This window comes from Gobio gobio, assembly GCF_949357685.1.
Source record: "Gobio gobio genome assembly, chromosome: 6".
Taxonomy (NCBI): Eukaryota; Metazoa; Chordata; class Actinopteri; order Cypriniformes; family Gobionidae; genus Gobio; species Gobio gobio.
This window is the reverse complement of record NC_137102.1, coordinates 5,979,379-5,996,257: the sequence shown is the minus strand read 5'-3', so window position 1 is coordinate 5,996,257 and position 16,879 is coordinate 5,979,379. Positions and strand designations below refer to the sequence as shown.

Below are 16,879 nucleotides of genomic sequence, written 5' to 3'. Positions count from 1 at the left end.
TTTTTTATTTTATTTTTTTATTTATTTATTATTTTTTTATTATTTTTTTATTATTATTATTATATAAATCAATTATAAATCACAAAAGTATTATATTAAAGTAATTATCATTAAAAGCCAGACAATATATATTTTTTAATCATATAGTAACCTTTCATTTGGAGCAAGAGAAACTGGGGGAGTGACTTTATTGCATCAGACAAGTCACTTTGCTCAGTCCAATTTCCGTTGGAGATCTCTTATCCAGATCATAACCTGCTCCAGAGCGGGCTAGCTGTGGAGCTTAAGTTACCAAGCCTATTGTGGCCAGTTTCATGGTACCTAAAACCCAGGATTGGCTCAATATAAACTGAAACGTACCTGGCTAGCCGGAGAAACTACAGGCCCCAGATGTGTATTAATGTTTCAGATGAAATTGCAAAGATAAGTTTAGTAAGTCTTATGAGAAAACTGGAAAACAGTTGCATAAGAAAAGTCTTTAAAGAGATAGTTTACCCCCCCCCCAAATTTTTTTTTTTCATCACTCATCCGAGAGTTTCTTTCTTCTATTGAACACAAAAGAAGAGATTTCAAAGAATGTCGGAAGCTGACGGTGGCCATTGACTATGGAAGTGGCAAATGTTTGACTACCAACATTCGTTTAAAATCTCTTCTTTTCATTTTTGGGGGGAACTATCCCTTTAAGAGCGATGCCAAGCTGGCTGTGATCACAGAAATCTCACTTAATAATGACTCCATTCTGCTGCCTCAATTACTGCAAAACTCAAAAATGTGTTAATTCAGAGAAGCTGCTTTAGGTCACAGCAGAATGCGGATAAAAAGAAAGTTAGAATAACCAACAATGTACTCGATTCGTCTGTATGTGTCATTCCCATGTGAAAAATAGCACGCCACCGCCAGAAAACATCACTGCTCGCCCATCTGTCCGCGGAGTCATTTTCACCTCAGGTTTCTCATTCACACACATGTGCTCGCTGCTAATTAAGTGTAGAGATTGAACTGAGGTAAACGTCTGCTCAAAAAAACTCCCACAGGGGAAACATTGTCCATAAAATATAATTATGACATACAAGAAGAGTCTTGATCTAGAACATAAATGCGAACAGCATAGCTCTGATAAATTGGTCTTGGGGGAATTGATGAGAAGTGTCTTGTAGTTTGTGATTTTTTTCAGGAGAAACATCCGAGTTGAACAAGACTTCCATTATCGTATTGTTGGTTTAACTTAAAGTTAGTAACATGGTTGCCTTAAAATTTTGAGTTCATTGAAATTTTAAAATTTGAGTTAATACAATGTAGGGATGAAACGATTACCGGTTTCACGATAAACCACGATAAAATGTAGTGATGGTTAGTAATATCGTATAAAATTTAATTATCATTAAAACCGCGTGTGATTATCACGATTGTGAAAACTCGCGGTCCAGTCAGCGTCAGTCTGGCGCAACGCACCGCTGTTTTTTGAAGAAATGGAAGAAGGCAGTGACAGCACCGGGAGATTTTTCAGACTATTAAAAGGACCAAATCTGAGGCGTTGTCATATTTTGGCTTTAACAAAAGTCCTGAGGGAAACTTAATCGAAGATGGTCACCCTGTCTGCAGAACATGCCAGAAGAAAGTCGCTGAAACACTTCAAAACTACGAACGCAAGGCAAGTGGACTTTGACCTAAATACCAAAACTACGTCTGGGAAATAATAACGTGAAGCGAACGAACAAATTCAGACAAGACTAGGGTGACATTTAAGGGATAATAATCAGGGCTTGACATTAACAACCGCCATTTGCGGGTGTAACGTTAACGTTACTTCGGCTGCACACTTGCCACTCTGGCGGTTGAACTTATTATAGTCTTCTCAAAAGCCATCGGTTACAATCGCGTTGCGCATTATAACCACTTACACGTGTTTCTATTGAGTTTATGAATGCAATGTCGAGTTTCATTCAGAGCGCGCGCCGCTCTCACTTGCTGAAATCTGGACTCAAAGCAGAGATAAACGTGTGATGTAGGCAGGAGATTCATTCATCATACAGTGGTTGGCTGTTTTTGTTCTATTTCAGCAGCAAAAATGGTTTTAAAAAAAACACAGCAGAACCACAGCGCATCTGATATGACTGGCATAACGCTGGCGAATTTAGGGACCGTCTCTAAAGTTACATACAACATTGGTAACGTTATACACGATTCAAATTTTACTCGCATTTGAAGAGAATCAGTCATAAAACTGACTGTAAAGTGATCATCTAGGTGTCAGGTATGATGCACACATTTTGATATTTAATAAAATAAACTGTCAAATCATATGGAAATATGGATATGGCATTATTTCATTAGGATACTGTTTGGGCTCTTACACAAAATATGCTGATTTAAATGCATCATTGCTGAACACTGATGAGAATATTGCTTGAGAATATATTTACAGAGATAATATTCGAGATTATATTTAGGACAAATTATTATTATTTATGCGTTATGCGTTGCTATTGACGACGGCCATTATAAGGAAGGAAATCCCACTGAATACAATCTAGCTTAAAAAAAGTGCATAGAGCTGCTTTAGTTATTTGTTGTTTGTTGATTTTCAAATATAAAACTTGTTGAAATGTTTTAAGTGTGTGCATCTGTTCTTTTTGAGCCGTGATAATATTGATAACCGTGATAATTTGGGTCACTATAATCGTGATGTTAAATTTCCATACCGTTTCATCCCTAATACAATGAAGGAAATTGGTTTAATAAATAGACCCTCAAAATATTATTGTATCTGAACCACATAAATAAACATTTTTTTGTGATAAATCATGAAAATAGCACAATTTGGCATGTTTCACTGCATTATTACAAATAAAACACACTTGCGCAATATGCTTACAAATCTTTTAATAATATTTGAATAAAGGGTGATGTCGATTCTCAAATGTTCATTGCATTAACTCATTAATTTCAATGAACTCAAAATTTTAAGGCAACCAGGTTACTTACTTTTTACATATTTTTTTACCGGCTGGTAATCCTAACGTCACATGGTTGAAACTGTCGAAACAAAAATGGATGCCAGGGTTTTGCAACTACCCAAAAAACTCCCAACATTACATCACGATTGGGCCAGTATTGGCCGTGATTGGGAGAGTTTTGAATAGCAATTGAGCAGGTTTTGTTATGCAAGCCTAGCAACCCTGGCTGTGATGCATGATCCTTGTCTTACCATTTAAATGTCAGAGTCATTGAGAAAAGAAAACATCCACCGCAAGCAAAACTTTCACTCTTGTTGCTCAAGCATGACTGTCCTTCTCTTAGCCAACACTTTGCTCTTTGGCTCCATTAACAACACTGACGCAATAAGGTAGTGAGCCACATACTAATAACAATCTTGCACTTACAGGCTATTCACGAAGAGGAAATAATTGCTCGTTGTGTTCCAGCCACTGTTTTTATCCCATTTTGCATCATTATTGCTTTTCATAATCAAGTGTCATGGAAAAAGAACGCATAATCCGCACCGTGTTGAGACTCACCCCTGACCTATGAGAAACTTCAGATGGCTTGTAAACATAAAATGGAAAACTTTCACAAATATGCACATAAAGTGAGTGTACGTTTCACGTTTTTGAGTACACAGCAAATAACAGGTATTTCGAATGTAACAATTTTGTTGGCTTATCTTAAGCGCAATTGTCTCCTCCTTTTATTAGATTTAATGAAGGGTGTGTTCACACTTGTAGGTTCACTTGGTTCATTTGGTCCAGACCCAAAAAAAAACAAAAAAACATTTAGTCCTGGTCTGCTTGGCGTTCACATTGGCATTTTAACACTGAACCTAAAGAGACCGAACCTTAAGGCGTAGGGATATTTTCACAACTAGGGTCAGCTTTTATAATGTATATTTCACGACAGAACTTGTTGTATGTGCGTAGCCTACATATGATGGTATTTTGACCAGCTGAGAACTCGTGAAGAGCTTATAAAATGTGAAAAGGAGTCAAAACAGCGGCAGGAATCCCTCCATCACACACACACAAATGAGGAGATGTGGTTCTGATGCCTGTACCGAACTGTGATGGGCAACATCAGGACTATGATGAGAAAAAAAAGGTGTGCTTGAGCATTTTGTCCTTTTTAGGGTCGCAACTTGTGACATCATGTCCTATTTTTGGTTCGTTTACATGTCTTTGGTCCGTGTTGCATTCATATTTCAGTGGAACCGCACCAGAGTTTGTTTTAATCGAAACAAAGCATGCTAAGTGTGAACACACCCTAAGTTGCTTTTACACAGTAAACATAAAAGAGGTCATAACAAAACAAAAAACACGTTTAAATATCATGTAATATGATATATAATTTCAAAACATTATATACTACCTGTTCATCGTAATATTTAGGCTTAGTAATAATAGTATTAATATATATGCTATTTACATTTTTATATAATTCCGAGATCATTTAAACAGTTAAAACAATAATACTCAAGTTAAAGTTAAAGGAACACGACACTTCTTTTGAAAATAGGCTCATTTTCCGACTCCCCTAGAGTGAAACAGTTGAGTTTTACCATTTTCATTCAGCCGATCTCCGGGTCTAGCGGTAGAACTTTTAGCATAGCTTAGCATAGATCATTGAATCTGATTAGACCGTTAGCATCTCGCTCAAAAATGACCAATGATATGACGCAAGATATTACGCAGCGCCTGAAAATAGTCCCCAGCGCTCTCTGTGTAAGCCGGTTGTCACGTTGGTTATGTTGACGGAAGTTAGCCTATTTTCAGGCGCTGTGTAATATCATTGAGCCGCTGCACTCATGGTACGGCTCACAGGTCTTGATTATTATGCAGGAATGAGAGTATAGTTCCTGCCATATAACTTTTGATTTTCCGTCGGTCTTAGTAGACGATGTAACTACAGAAGAGTCAAGAGAGTCAGAAAAATATCGAAACTCTTTGGTCCTTTTTTGAGCGAGATGCTAACGGTCTAATCAGATTCAATGATCTATGCTAAGCTATGCTAAAAGTGCTACCGCCAGACCCAGAGATCGGCTGAATGGATTCGAAAACGGTAAAACTCAACTGTTTAACTCTGGGGGAGTTAATAAGCCTATTTCCTTTAAGTCTAGTTGCAACTAGTTAACTTTGCTTAAAGTCGGCATGAAACGGAAGTTGTTGCAATAGTCTTTTCTTCCTTATTGCAATGTATAGTGAAAGAGCTTCTTGATCAAGAAAAGATGTAGGGAGGGACATGATTCTGCCCATTGGAAATTGAGTGGATCATTGTTGATTTAGGTTATTATAAGTTTATAGTTACAGGTTGTTCTGCCCTCGTGCAGGGGCATGGCCACCATTAAAATGAGCTTTGCCACCCCAAAGCTGACCAATGACACAGCTCACATACTGATGTGTATATATATATATATATATATATATGATGTCTATATACCCTATTCATTAACAACATGTATTCTTATTTCGCTTAATTCTGTGCCATAGTTATTATATTGATAATAATAGATAGTTAGCTAATCTGTGTGCTTTGTATATGTGCATTTCTGAAATGCATAACATGTACAAATCAATTTAAATTGTAATGTAGATGCATTTTCTGTGAAGCTGCTTTGAAACGATATGTATCGTGAAAAGCGCTATACAAATAAATTTGAATTTGAATTGAATTGATGTAATGCACAAACAATTTTCGGTTTTGGTTTATGGAGATGACTTAGTCAACATCCCCATCGGCTCATAATAAAAGATGATCTTACCTCGGTTAGGTCACTTTAAAAGCACATATCTAATGAACTATAATTCACAATAGTTTTTGTTTTATGTCTGATATTATGTCATTCAGATAAAGGCACATTTCTGTCCCTGCAGTAGGCTAAGATTGAATCCACAGACTGGAGTGTTGGAAGAAGAACACACTCTTGTCCACAGGCCCGATAACACAATCAAATTACTGAACGTGCTTCTGAAATTAGTGAGGGTGCTGAGGTAAAGTGCAGATGTAATGTGTAAGATCCTAACCACCACCATAACAGGAATAGCAATGCAAGTGCGAAATGTAAAAGATCTAATGGTTATTACTTTTACAAATAGCCTAAATGCAGCAGCATTTCAAAAATAATTTCATATGGAAATTGGAATATCTTAATTAATTAATCTGCATTCACATTGCTTAATACACATCTATTTTGATACATTTATTTCCTGTCGATAACCATGTCAAACACTGCAATTCCGAGAGTGAATCCAGCATTTATATGTTCATTTTGCAGAATGAGGCCTAATCAGCATGAAAAACAAAACCTTTATTCAACTTCTGAATGGATTATATAGCCTAGAAAGTAGGGGTGTAACGATATCCTCACGATTCGATACATATCACGATACGATATTATTGCGATACATCAAGACATATGGCAAAAGGTTAACAAAAATGTGCTGTTGATTAAAATGATAAATTTGGTATTACATTGGGGTGGAAATGAATAGGTTTGGACTTGGTGCTGGTAACCCAAAGCACAGGACAATGTTGACACCAGAATAAAAATATTCACGATTCTGAAGCTGAAATACAGAATTATTTTAGACGAATATGCTTGCACTCTGTCACTGACTAGATGCATTTAAAATAATGTAGGCCACTTTTTACTGGTAACATAAGAAATTTGGCATTATAAGGAGGACCTACAAATATCCCCCGTTGCATTATATGCAACATTATATTATATATAGTAGCTTAATGTAGCAAGACCAACTCTGTAGACCTGAATTTTTTCCTCACATAGTAGTTTTCATTTTGGGTGAACTGTTCACAATACATATTGTTGCATTTTTGTATTGCGATATAATGTGACACGATATATTGTTACATCCCTACTGGAAAGCGCACAAAGACTGCTCCCTTTATAACCACTAAAAAGCATTTAATCTCAGTTTTTGCGATCTCACAATGTAATCAAATGAAGTAAACATGATTAAAAGTAATCATTATAAATCGATGAAGCTATCTACACTGTACAATGAATCTCCCATTTACCTCTCATTTACACTTTGTTATAATGAGAGCGTGCAGAACTCAGCATTGAACAAAAACTCCAGCATTTTAAAGGAACACGCCACTATTTATGAAAATAGGCTCATTTTTCGACTCCCCTAGAGTTAAACAGTCGATCTCTGGGTCTGGCGGTAGCACTTTTAGCATAGCTTAGCATAGATCATTGAATCTGATTAGACCGTTAGCATCTCGCTCAAAAATGACCACAGAGTTTCGATATTTTTCTGACTCTTCTGTAGTTACATCGTGTACTAAGACCGACGGAAAATGAAAAGTTATGATTTTCTAGACCGATATGGCTAGGAACTCTCATTCCTGCGTAATAATCAAGAGCTTTGTGCCGTACTATGAGTTCAGCGGCGCAATGATATTACACAGCGCCTGAAAATAGGCTGAGAGTATAGTTTCTAGAATATAGAGAGTATCGGCCTAGAAAATCGCAACTTTTCATTTTCCGTCGGTCTTAATACACGATGTAACTACAGAAGAGTCAAGTTTTAAATAGGAAAAATATCGAAACTCTTTGCTCATTTTTGAGCGAGCTGCTAACGGTCTAATCAGATTCAATGATCTATGCTAAGCTATGCTAAAAGTGCTACCGCCAGACCCGGAGATCGGCTGAATGGATTCAAAAACGACTAAACTCTACCGTTAGAAAATGAGCCTATTTTCAAAAATAGCGGAGAGTTCCTTTAAGGGGTGAGTAGATTCTGAGTAACTTAAACACTTCTGATTGGCCATTGTGTTCAAGAGCTCAACAGACACGACTGTGATTGGATACATTGCTCAATGCAACAAAAACACACTGTAAATAGAAACCTTTGATGCTTTCCGAAGCACAAACACAAATACTCAGAGCGTACAAATCTGTTCCACCAATATACTATTAGTTTCAACTGAGGGTGCTCTTGCTTTCCATAAAACCGGGCCTGCTTGTCCAGAGACGAGAAAGTGAGACTCTCCACACACACCAAAGCAAACCTTTCATTTGAGTTTCGCGTGTAATGTTTTTGAATAAATTGATGTTCAAATCACAGTGATTTTAGGAGACAAAACTTGCATTCATGTGGAGAAGAAAGAAGAGCAAAACAGAGAGAGCAGTATTAGGAAACAAACACACCATGTCCAGTAGGACCTCAAGTCAGCAACAGTGTTGTCATAACTCATGTAGATCAGATCATATTTAAAGGGATGGTTAACCTAAAGATGAAACGGCTGTCATCATTTACTCACTTTCATGTTTTCTAACGTATTACGTAGTAAAGCAGGGTTAGAGTGTAGCTTAAACCCTAATCACACACACCTGTAGCAGCTAATGAAAGCGTTCTGGTTACTTGGAAATTACAGCCAGATCTGTTTGAAGCCCTTCAGGAGCAGAGAGACCCCTTGGACTTAAACAACTGTATGTTTCCCCTTTTAAATCTGTAAAAAGAATACCGGTATCGTCCCTCATTATATAGAATAACCAGTTTTACATACACCATGTCAAGCATAATTGCCTAACTGACACTTCTGTGATGCTTCAAAACAGTTCATAAAGAGATCATTAAACTAATCCATATGAACAGTTTAGTCCAAATTTCATGATAACTTTATTTGATGAACATATTTAATTTAGGCTTTTATTCACATTTGTGAACCTGGAGCACAAAACCAGTCGTGCATCTCACGGGTATATTTGTGGCAATAGCCAACAATACATTATATGGGTCAAAATTATCGATTTTTCTTTTATGCCAAAAATCATTAGGATATTAAGTAAAGATCATGTTCCATGAAGATATTTTGTAAATGTCCTACCGTAAATATATCAAAAATGTGTTATTATTAGTAATATGCATTGCTAAGGACTTCATTTGGACAACTTTAAAGGTGATTTTCTCATTATTTAGATTTTTTTGCACTCTCAGATTCCAGATTTTCAAATAGTTGTATCTTAACAAACCATAAATCAAATGCAAAGCTTATTTATTTATTCTTATAATCTCAAAGGGTCACATTTAAACTAGGGCTGTCAAAAGATTAATCGCGATTAATCGCATCCAAAATAAAAGTTTGTGTTTACATAATATGTGTGTGTACTCTACTACTCTGTTAATTATTATTTATATATAAATACACACACATTCATGTATATATTTAAGAAATATTTGCATGTATATACTATATATACATTTATATAATCTATAATATATATAAATATAAATGTTTTATATATAAAAAATTATATATTTTTTCTTAAATATATACATGCTTGTGTGTGTATTTATATATAAATAATAATTAACAGAGTAGTAGAGTACACACACATATATTATGTAAACACAAACTTTTATTTTGGATGTGATTAATCACGATTAATCTTTTGACAGCCCTAATTTAAACATTGATCAGTGGACATAAACCGAACCTACTTGACGCACAAGAACAAACCTCTTGCTGAAGCTCAAACGTGCTGCATAACACACGAATGAACCTCATTGGTTCTCACACGTCAAGTAAAGATGCTTGAGATTCCGTTTACCACAACTGATGTGTGAGATGATGATTGTTTATATGAGAATAAAAGCTTACATTCAACCTGTTCATCATATAAAGCAGGGGTGGGGAACGCTGATGCTGGAGGGCCACTCTCTTGTAGAGTTTAGCTCCAACCCTAAACAAACACACCTGGGGGTATTCCAGAAAGCAGGTTATGTGACATACCTGGGTATGTTTGATAACCTCAACTTCCAGATCCAAAAACTTGGGTAACTTTCAGGGTATGTAAATAGCCATAGCAACTCATTCTCTCCAGAGCCGCTCATGTTCCAGGGTTAGTTTGCTTAAAGCTACACTGTGTAACTTTTTTAGTTTATTCTTAGCTAAAAACACTTAGTTCTTTCAAAAATATATGTGCTCATTAATGTATATTTACTTTCAAGTAATAAAGTATTCTCGTAAGTTTATAATATGCCATTGAAAATACATACGGGTGAGGGGTTCGAATGCGGGTCGCCATGTTGCCTCTCCATCTTGAAAGTACATTAGCCAAAGAGGGACATACCCGTAAATTCAAGCTTCGCCTTTCGCGTTTTAACACTCGATTGCACCGTGTCGAATGTGGACGAGGTCGAACTGGAAGCCATGTTAATCTTGGACTAAATCGGCCACCGTAGGAGTTTAAACGAAATCGGAATTGAGAGGAAGAGAAACTAAAATTCTCTGGATGGGCATATACCTTTTAACCGCTAGATGGGGGAAAATATCACACAGTGTAGCTTTAAGAGGTATTCAGATGCGTGTTTTAATTAATATAGTTATATTAATATAACTAAATGTGTTATATAGTTACAGTTATATAATATATACAGTATTATATATTAATTCTAAAGCACTATTATCGCTAGATAATCTTTAAATGTTAATTCAATTCAAATATATTTATTATTTATTTTATTGTCATCTCACACATGGATCTGCATTCAATTAATTAGCATCAAACAAACAATATAATCCTTATTCTCAGTGAATACAGAATACTTATTAAATGAAAAGTTCGAAAAAATGATGTGCACTAAACAGGTTATGTAAATCGCCATTAAACAGAAGAAGAGCGTCTGTTTCCATCGTGAATCAATGATTCTTGTGTGTTAACCGGGAACATACTCTGAGTTGTCTGAACTTACACCGGGACTCGTTTTTGGAACCAGCATACCTCGAGCAAGCAAGGTTTGGGTTAATAAACCGAGAGTTCAAGCTACATGTGACGGTAAGTGAACCTTGCTTTCTGGAATACCCCCTAAAGCTAATCAAGGTCTTCTGGATTACTTAAGTTACAGGAGGCAGGTGAGTGTTTTTTTCAGGGTTGGAGCTAAACTCTGTAAGAGAGTGGCCCTCCAGGATCAACGTTCCCCACCCCTGATATAAAGCGATCGTGTCTCTTCAGAAAATTTAGACTAAACCACTAGTTTTGCGATCTCTTTATGAACTTTTTAATGCGTCAAAGTGGTAGTTGCTTAGCTTTCAACAGAGGGAGTTCATTTGTGTTCTAAAGATAAACGAAAGTCTTGTGGGTTAACGATATTAAAGGTGCAGTGTGTAGTATTTATGAGGATCTACTGACAGAAATGCAGTATAATATACATGACTATGTTTTCAGTGGAGTATAAAGACCTTACATAATGAACCGTTATGTTTTTATTACCTTAGAATGAGCCATTTCTATAGACTTGGTCGCTATTACTGGGAACAACCACAAAAACGTCATATCCGCCATATGCCGTGGAGGAAAACAAGCCATTAGAATGAATGCACGTAGACCTTGTTAGACGCTTTATCTTTACTCTTTGTAATGATTACGATTTATTTGTGCTTGGTGCAGTCCTGAAAAGTTGCCATGTGGCATTCTGCACTAAGTTTTTGTAAGTTATCTGAAGTTTTAGAGTAAAGATAAACCGTCTAACAAGGTTTACGTGCATTCATTCTAATGGCTTGTTTTCCTCCACGGCATATGGCGAATATTACGTTTTTGTGGGTGTTCCCAGTAACGCCGACCAAGTCTACCTAAGCTTTCGAATGGTACCAAATATGGGGTCAGAGCTCCTCCACAGACATTTAAAATGTATAAACTTATACATTAAGTATATTCTTGATGACGTATTATCAGGGTCCTTGGAGTTTAAAGGTGCAGTGTGTAGTATTTATGAGGATCTATTGACAGAAATGCAATATAATATACATAACTATGTTTTCAGTGGAGTATAAAGACCTTACATAATGAACTGTTATGTTTTCATTACCTTAGAATGAGCCATTTCTATCTACACACACCGCGGGTCCCCTTATGCTGCGTTCACACCAAGCGCGGATAGAGTGTCAGGAGCGAGTGATTTCAATGTTAAGTCAATGGAAAGGCGCGTTGACGCGCGTTTGGAGGTCCTGCGGCGCGATGGATGCGATTCCGCCTCGTTCGCGCGAATATAGCGTCTTGCGCGAATGGTGCTTTTTGTGCATTCACGCGTTTGAAGCGAATTCAAAATTTTAACTTTGACGTCAATTCGCTAATTTGTTAACCAATCAGGAGCCTGCTTGCTGCGGTCACATGGTAAAGTCACGTGATGAGAAACCCTGCATAATTTAAAAATACTACTATTGTGTCACAAAATGTAGTTTTAAGACTTTTACAGGTGAGAATGTAGTTGTTTAACGCTCACATCTGCAGTTTATTTATAAAGAGAATGCCTATTATTTTTTTTTTAAATCTTGCGTTTTTGGAGTTGTGAGATCCAGGCGATCAGCGACGCTCAGCGCTCATTAACCCCGGCGAGAGCAGCCTTTCCACGGCTAGTCCTTCTGCCGCTGGCTCTGATGTCCTGTAGTGGTTCATCTTGTGTGGATCTAACAGGCGATCTTTGCTCTCATGAATCATAATTTGTTGTAGGGCTTCACATCGAAATTATCGAAATATCGCAAATGTACATATCGCAATATGCATATCGCAAGGGCACGCAATATCTGAATGATTTGAATAGGCTACTTCAACATTGTGAAAAGTGTATGTTTTAGGTTGACGCATATAACAGAGAATAGACTGGGCACACGACTGTTACTAATGTGACTTGCTTGACGTTAAAAACAGTTATTAAATGCAATAACTTGCAGAAAACAACTCCTTACAGTCTCGCGCTGTCTGACACACACACCGAAACGTGTGCACAAGCCGTTCTTTTTTTCGTGTCTTGTTACACACTCAAATTGTTAATGCTTTCTTTTCCTAAAAAGAATGTGAAACACATAAATGGTATCATTCTCAGTTTTTAATATATAATATAATTTAAATGGATATTATACACTTAAAGCAATATCGTATCGCATATCGAATATCGCATTATTTAACAAGGATATCGCATATCGCATTTTTCTTCAATATCGCACACCCCTTATTTGTTAGTCTGCCAAATCGTTTTGACTGAGGGCAAAGAGAAGTCTCATAACTTAATTTTTTTAGGATATTTAAATATACATGCAGTGAAGATAATGTCGGAGTTGCCTGGACCACATTTGTGTGGCTATTAATGTTTAATATATTTTTAATGAAAATGAAAATAGGCATAGTGGTGTTTAATGACATTTCTCATGTAGCGCCTTGAACGCATGTCTATTTAGCTTCAAACACTCGATTTATATGGATTCAAAATGTTCAAGCGTCCAACTAGACGTGGTAGACTTGCGATTTTGACGCTCTATTCGCATTTGGTGTGAACGCAGCAATACAGTGAAATCGCCATTTTGCACCACAACTTCACCGCTAGCTTCTGCTAAAATTCACACACTGCACCTATAAGGTAGAGTTACAATGGAATTTTAATTTTTGGGTGAAATTAAGTTCACTTGACACAAATAGTCCACTTTATTTCAAATAGTCAAAAAAGTGTACATGGAAATCAAGGGTTTCCATTCTTGCTAAAAGTACAATTAAGTTAAAATAATAATAATAATAAAAAAGTAAAAGATGTTTACTCTGTGGGTGCATGAGTTTGTCTAAAGAGTAAATATAATTAGCATGAATTACCATACAAATAAAGATGAACAATTACAACTAGCAACACATGGTTAAAAAAAGAGGAGGTTACAAGTTTCCAGTGACTGTACGATAGATAGCCTGAATGTGTGCCAGGACTGATAAGCTTTAGTTTACTGTATCCGTGACTTATCTCAAAGAAAGCCGAGATCACGCTTCAACACAAGCCGGCGGGAGGGGGGGGCTGTCACCTCCACGCCCATTTTATCTCACAAATAAATAAAAATAATAGGGACTTGTACTATGCGCCGTATTTGCGTGCGCGTGTACGTGGGCGGAGGGGGAGGGGCTGTACGTGAACTCAAATGTTTACATTAAATCGAACACCAAAACCACATGTAGCACATCTAAAATGATGTTAAATGAGCTTAAAGCGCAAATACATGTTGTTAAAGCATGTATGCACAACAGGGCTGGTTTATCACGAGGACACACACACAACCACATGATCATGCAGTGTGTTTTCATTTTGCATTTAAATACTGCACTAATAGTTAAATACATATATTTATGCAGGGCAATGACAGCGATGCACCCATTAACCTCGAGACGTACCTGCTCCCGTCGCTTCTGCCAGCGGCCACAGGGGCTTTCCTCCAATATTTCACTCTCATCTTCACTCTCTTCCTCTTTCCCCCCGGACCCCGATATGTTCTCTGGGACGGACATAGTCATTGTACCCTTGCGGCTCCTTTAAGACCGACTGGCACGCAGGACCTCCCGAGGCTTGCGATGCTGGAGCTGCAAACGTGTTTCATTGAACATAGAAGAGCCACAAATACTGCAGGTCACGATTTCAAGTTACAGTTCCGTCGTCAATCGCATATAAACACTGCAACAGGCAGTCAAAACGACGCAAAGCGTTGAAAAGGCTAGATAAAACATTCACTGTTATAGTCAATGTAATCCCATATCCTCACGGATTCTTAGAAAAAACGATAAAGCTCCCGAAAGCGTGAGAGGCGTGGGTCGCAGTCCACCCTACACACACACTAGTGTACACTAGCGAGTCACAGGCATCACTTCATCTCCGTCCAGCTTTCCCTACTGGCTGGCGCTTTCTGAATTTCCTCTTTTTAATGTGCTACCGTAAAGCTCAGACAATATGCACACACACACACAGATCCTTTTACTGTGCCATAAAACTATTCAGTGCATGTCAGATTACTCAACCCCAGTCATAACTTACACCGGGCAAAGGGTGATTGGGCTATAAATGGCCTACACTTTAAAATTACTATACACGTTTGTCCTGTTGCTTTAACATGTGGTGTAATACAGTGGTGTATTCAGTTCCTTAGGAAAAAAGGGTTCAATGTAGAACCATACACTCTAAAAAATGCTGGGTTAAAAACAACCCAAGTTGGGTTGAAAATGGAAAAACCCAGTGAATGTCTTGTTTTAACCAAGCGGTTGGGTTGTTTTAACCCAGTGAATGTGTTGTTTTAACCCAGTGAATGAGTTGTTTTAACCCAGCGGTTGGGTTGTTTTAACCCAGTGAATGTGTTGTTTTTACCCAGGGAATGGGTTCTTTTAACCCAGCGGTTGGGTTGTTTTAACCCAGTGAATGTGTTGTTTTAACTAAGTGGTTGGGTTGTTTTAACCCAGCGGTTGGGTTGTTTTAAACCAGTGAATGTGTTGTTTTAACCCAGCGGTTGGGTTGTTTTAACCCAGTGAATGTGTTGTTTTAACCCAGGGAATGGGTTCTTTTAACCCAGCGGTTGGGTTGTTTTAACCCAGTGAATGTGTTGTTTTAACCCAGCGGTTGGGCTGTTTTAACCCAGTGAATGTGTTGTTTTAACTAAGTGGTTGGGTTGTTTTAACCCAGCGGTTGGGTTGTTTTAAACCAGTGAATGTGTTGTTTTAACCCAGCGGTTGGGTTGTTTTAACCCAGTGAATGTGTTGTTTTAACCCAGCATTTGGGTTGTTTAAACCAGCATTTGGGTTGTTTAACCCAGCGGTTGGGTTGTTTTAACCCAGTGAATGGGTTGTTTTAACCCAGCGGTTGGGTTGTTTTAACCCAGTGAATGGGATTTTTTTACCCAGCGGTTTGGTCGTTTTAACCCAATGAATGGGTTGTTTTAACCCAGCGGATGGGTTGTTTAAACCCAGTGAATGTGTTGTTTTAACCCAGTGAATGTGTTGTTTTAACCCAGGAGTTGGGTTGTTTTAACCCAGTGAATGTGTTGTTTTAACCCAGCGTTTGGGTTGTTTTAACCCAGCGGTTGGGTTGTTTTAACCCAGTGAATGGGTTGTTTTAACCCAGTGAATGGGTTGTTTTAACCCAGCGATTGGGTTGTTTTAACCCAGTGAATGGGATTTTTTTACCCAGCGGTTGGGTTGTTTCAACCCAGTGATTGGGATTTTTTAACCCAGCGGTTTGGTCGTTTTAACACAATGAATGGGTTGTTTTAACCCAGTGGTTGGATTGTTTTAACCCAGTTAATGGGTTGATTTGACCCAGCGGTTGGGTTGTTTTAACCCAGTGAATGGGATGTTTAACCCAGCGAATGGGATGTTTTAACCCAGCGGTTGGGTTAAAAGTTTGCCCAACGTGCTGGGTAGTTTTATTTATCTCAACTATTGTTGAAAAAATTACTACTGCTTGCTTATGAATCCAAATGAAGCCAAAGTATGTTGGAAATTAGCATTTATTAATACATTAACATTATTAATAAGTTTAATGAATAATAATTAAACAATATTAAATTGCTTATTAATAAATGTTCACCTTTTGATTATTATTGTTGCCTCTGTTTTTCAATTTCCAACCTATTTTGGGTTTATTTTAAGCCAGCCATATAGTCCTTTTTAAACAATAGTCGGGTTAAATAAAACGGCCCAGCACATTGGGCAAACATTTAACCCAGTCGTCGGGTTAAAACAACCCAGCCGCTGGGTTTGTCCATTTTCAACCCAACTTGGGTTGTTTTTAACCCAGCATTTTTTAGAGTGTAGGGTTCTTGACTCAATTTTAAAGAACCCTTTAAGGTTCTATTTCATGAGAAATGTCTTATTAAATTAATGCATTATACTTTTTAACATTTAACAGGTTTTTTTTCTTCTTCTTTCTACTGATGGAGTGTGTATGAGCTGATTAATTCATAATATTTAATTAATTCATAAAAATGTTTTATTAATTGCAACTAAATCCCAAAATTGACCCCATGAGGCCTTTTAAAGGGTCTATATATGAACAGAACCCTATTCGTAAACATTTTCTTTTAAGAGTAGGGTAAACTGTAAAGGAGTGTGTGTGTGTGTGTGTGT

The 16,879-nt window shown here is 37.3% G+C and overlaps 1 protein-coding gene across 4 annotated transcripts in view; it reads right to left on the bottom strand.

Moving 5' to 3' along the window:
- Positions 1–14,658, bottom strand: part of nrbp2a (nuclear receptor binding protein 2a) — a 66,837-nt gene extending 52,179 nt beyond the window's left edge. For 2 of the 4 annotated variants that reach the window (XR_013816728.1, XM_079819602.1), the window contains exon 1: positions 14,165–14,658. Coding sequence is in view for 2 of the 4 variants with exons in the window: in XM_079819602.1 (XP_079675728.1) it covers positions 14,165–14,284 (120 nt within the window). In the remaining 2 variants the exon portion in view is untranslated. The remainder of the gene's footprint in view (positions 1–14,164) is intronic. The other 2 variants (XR_013816729.1, XM_079819601.1) reach the window with 2 other exon arrangements.
- Between the last annotated feature and the right edge of the window lie 2,221 nt (positions 14,659–16,879).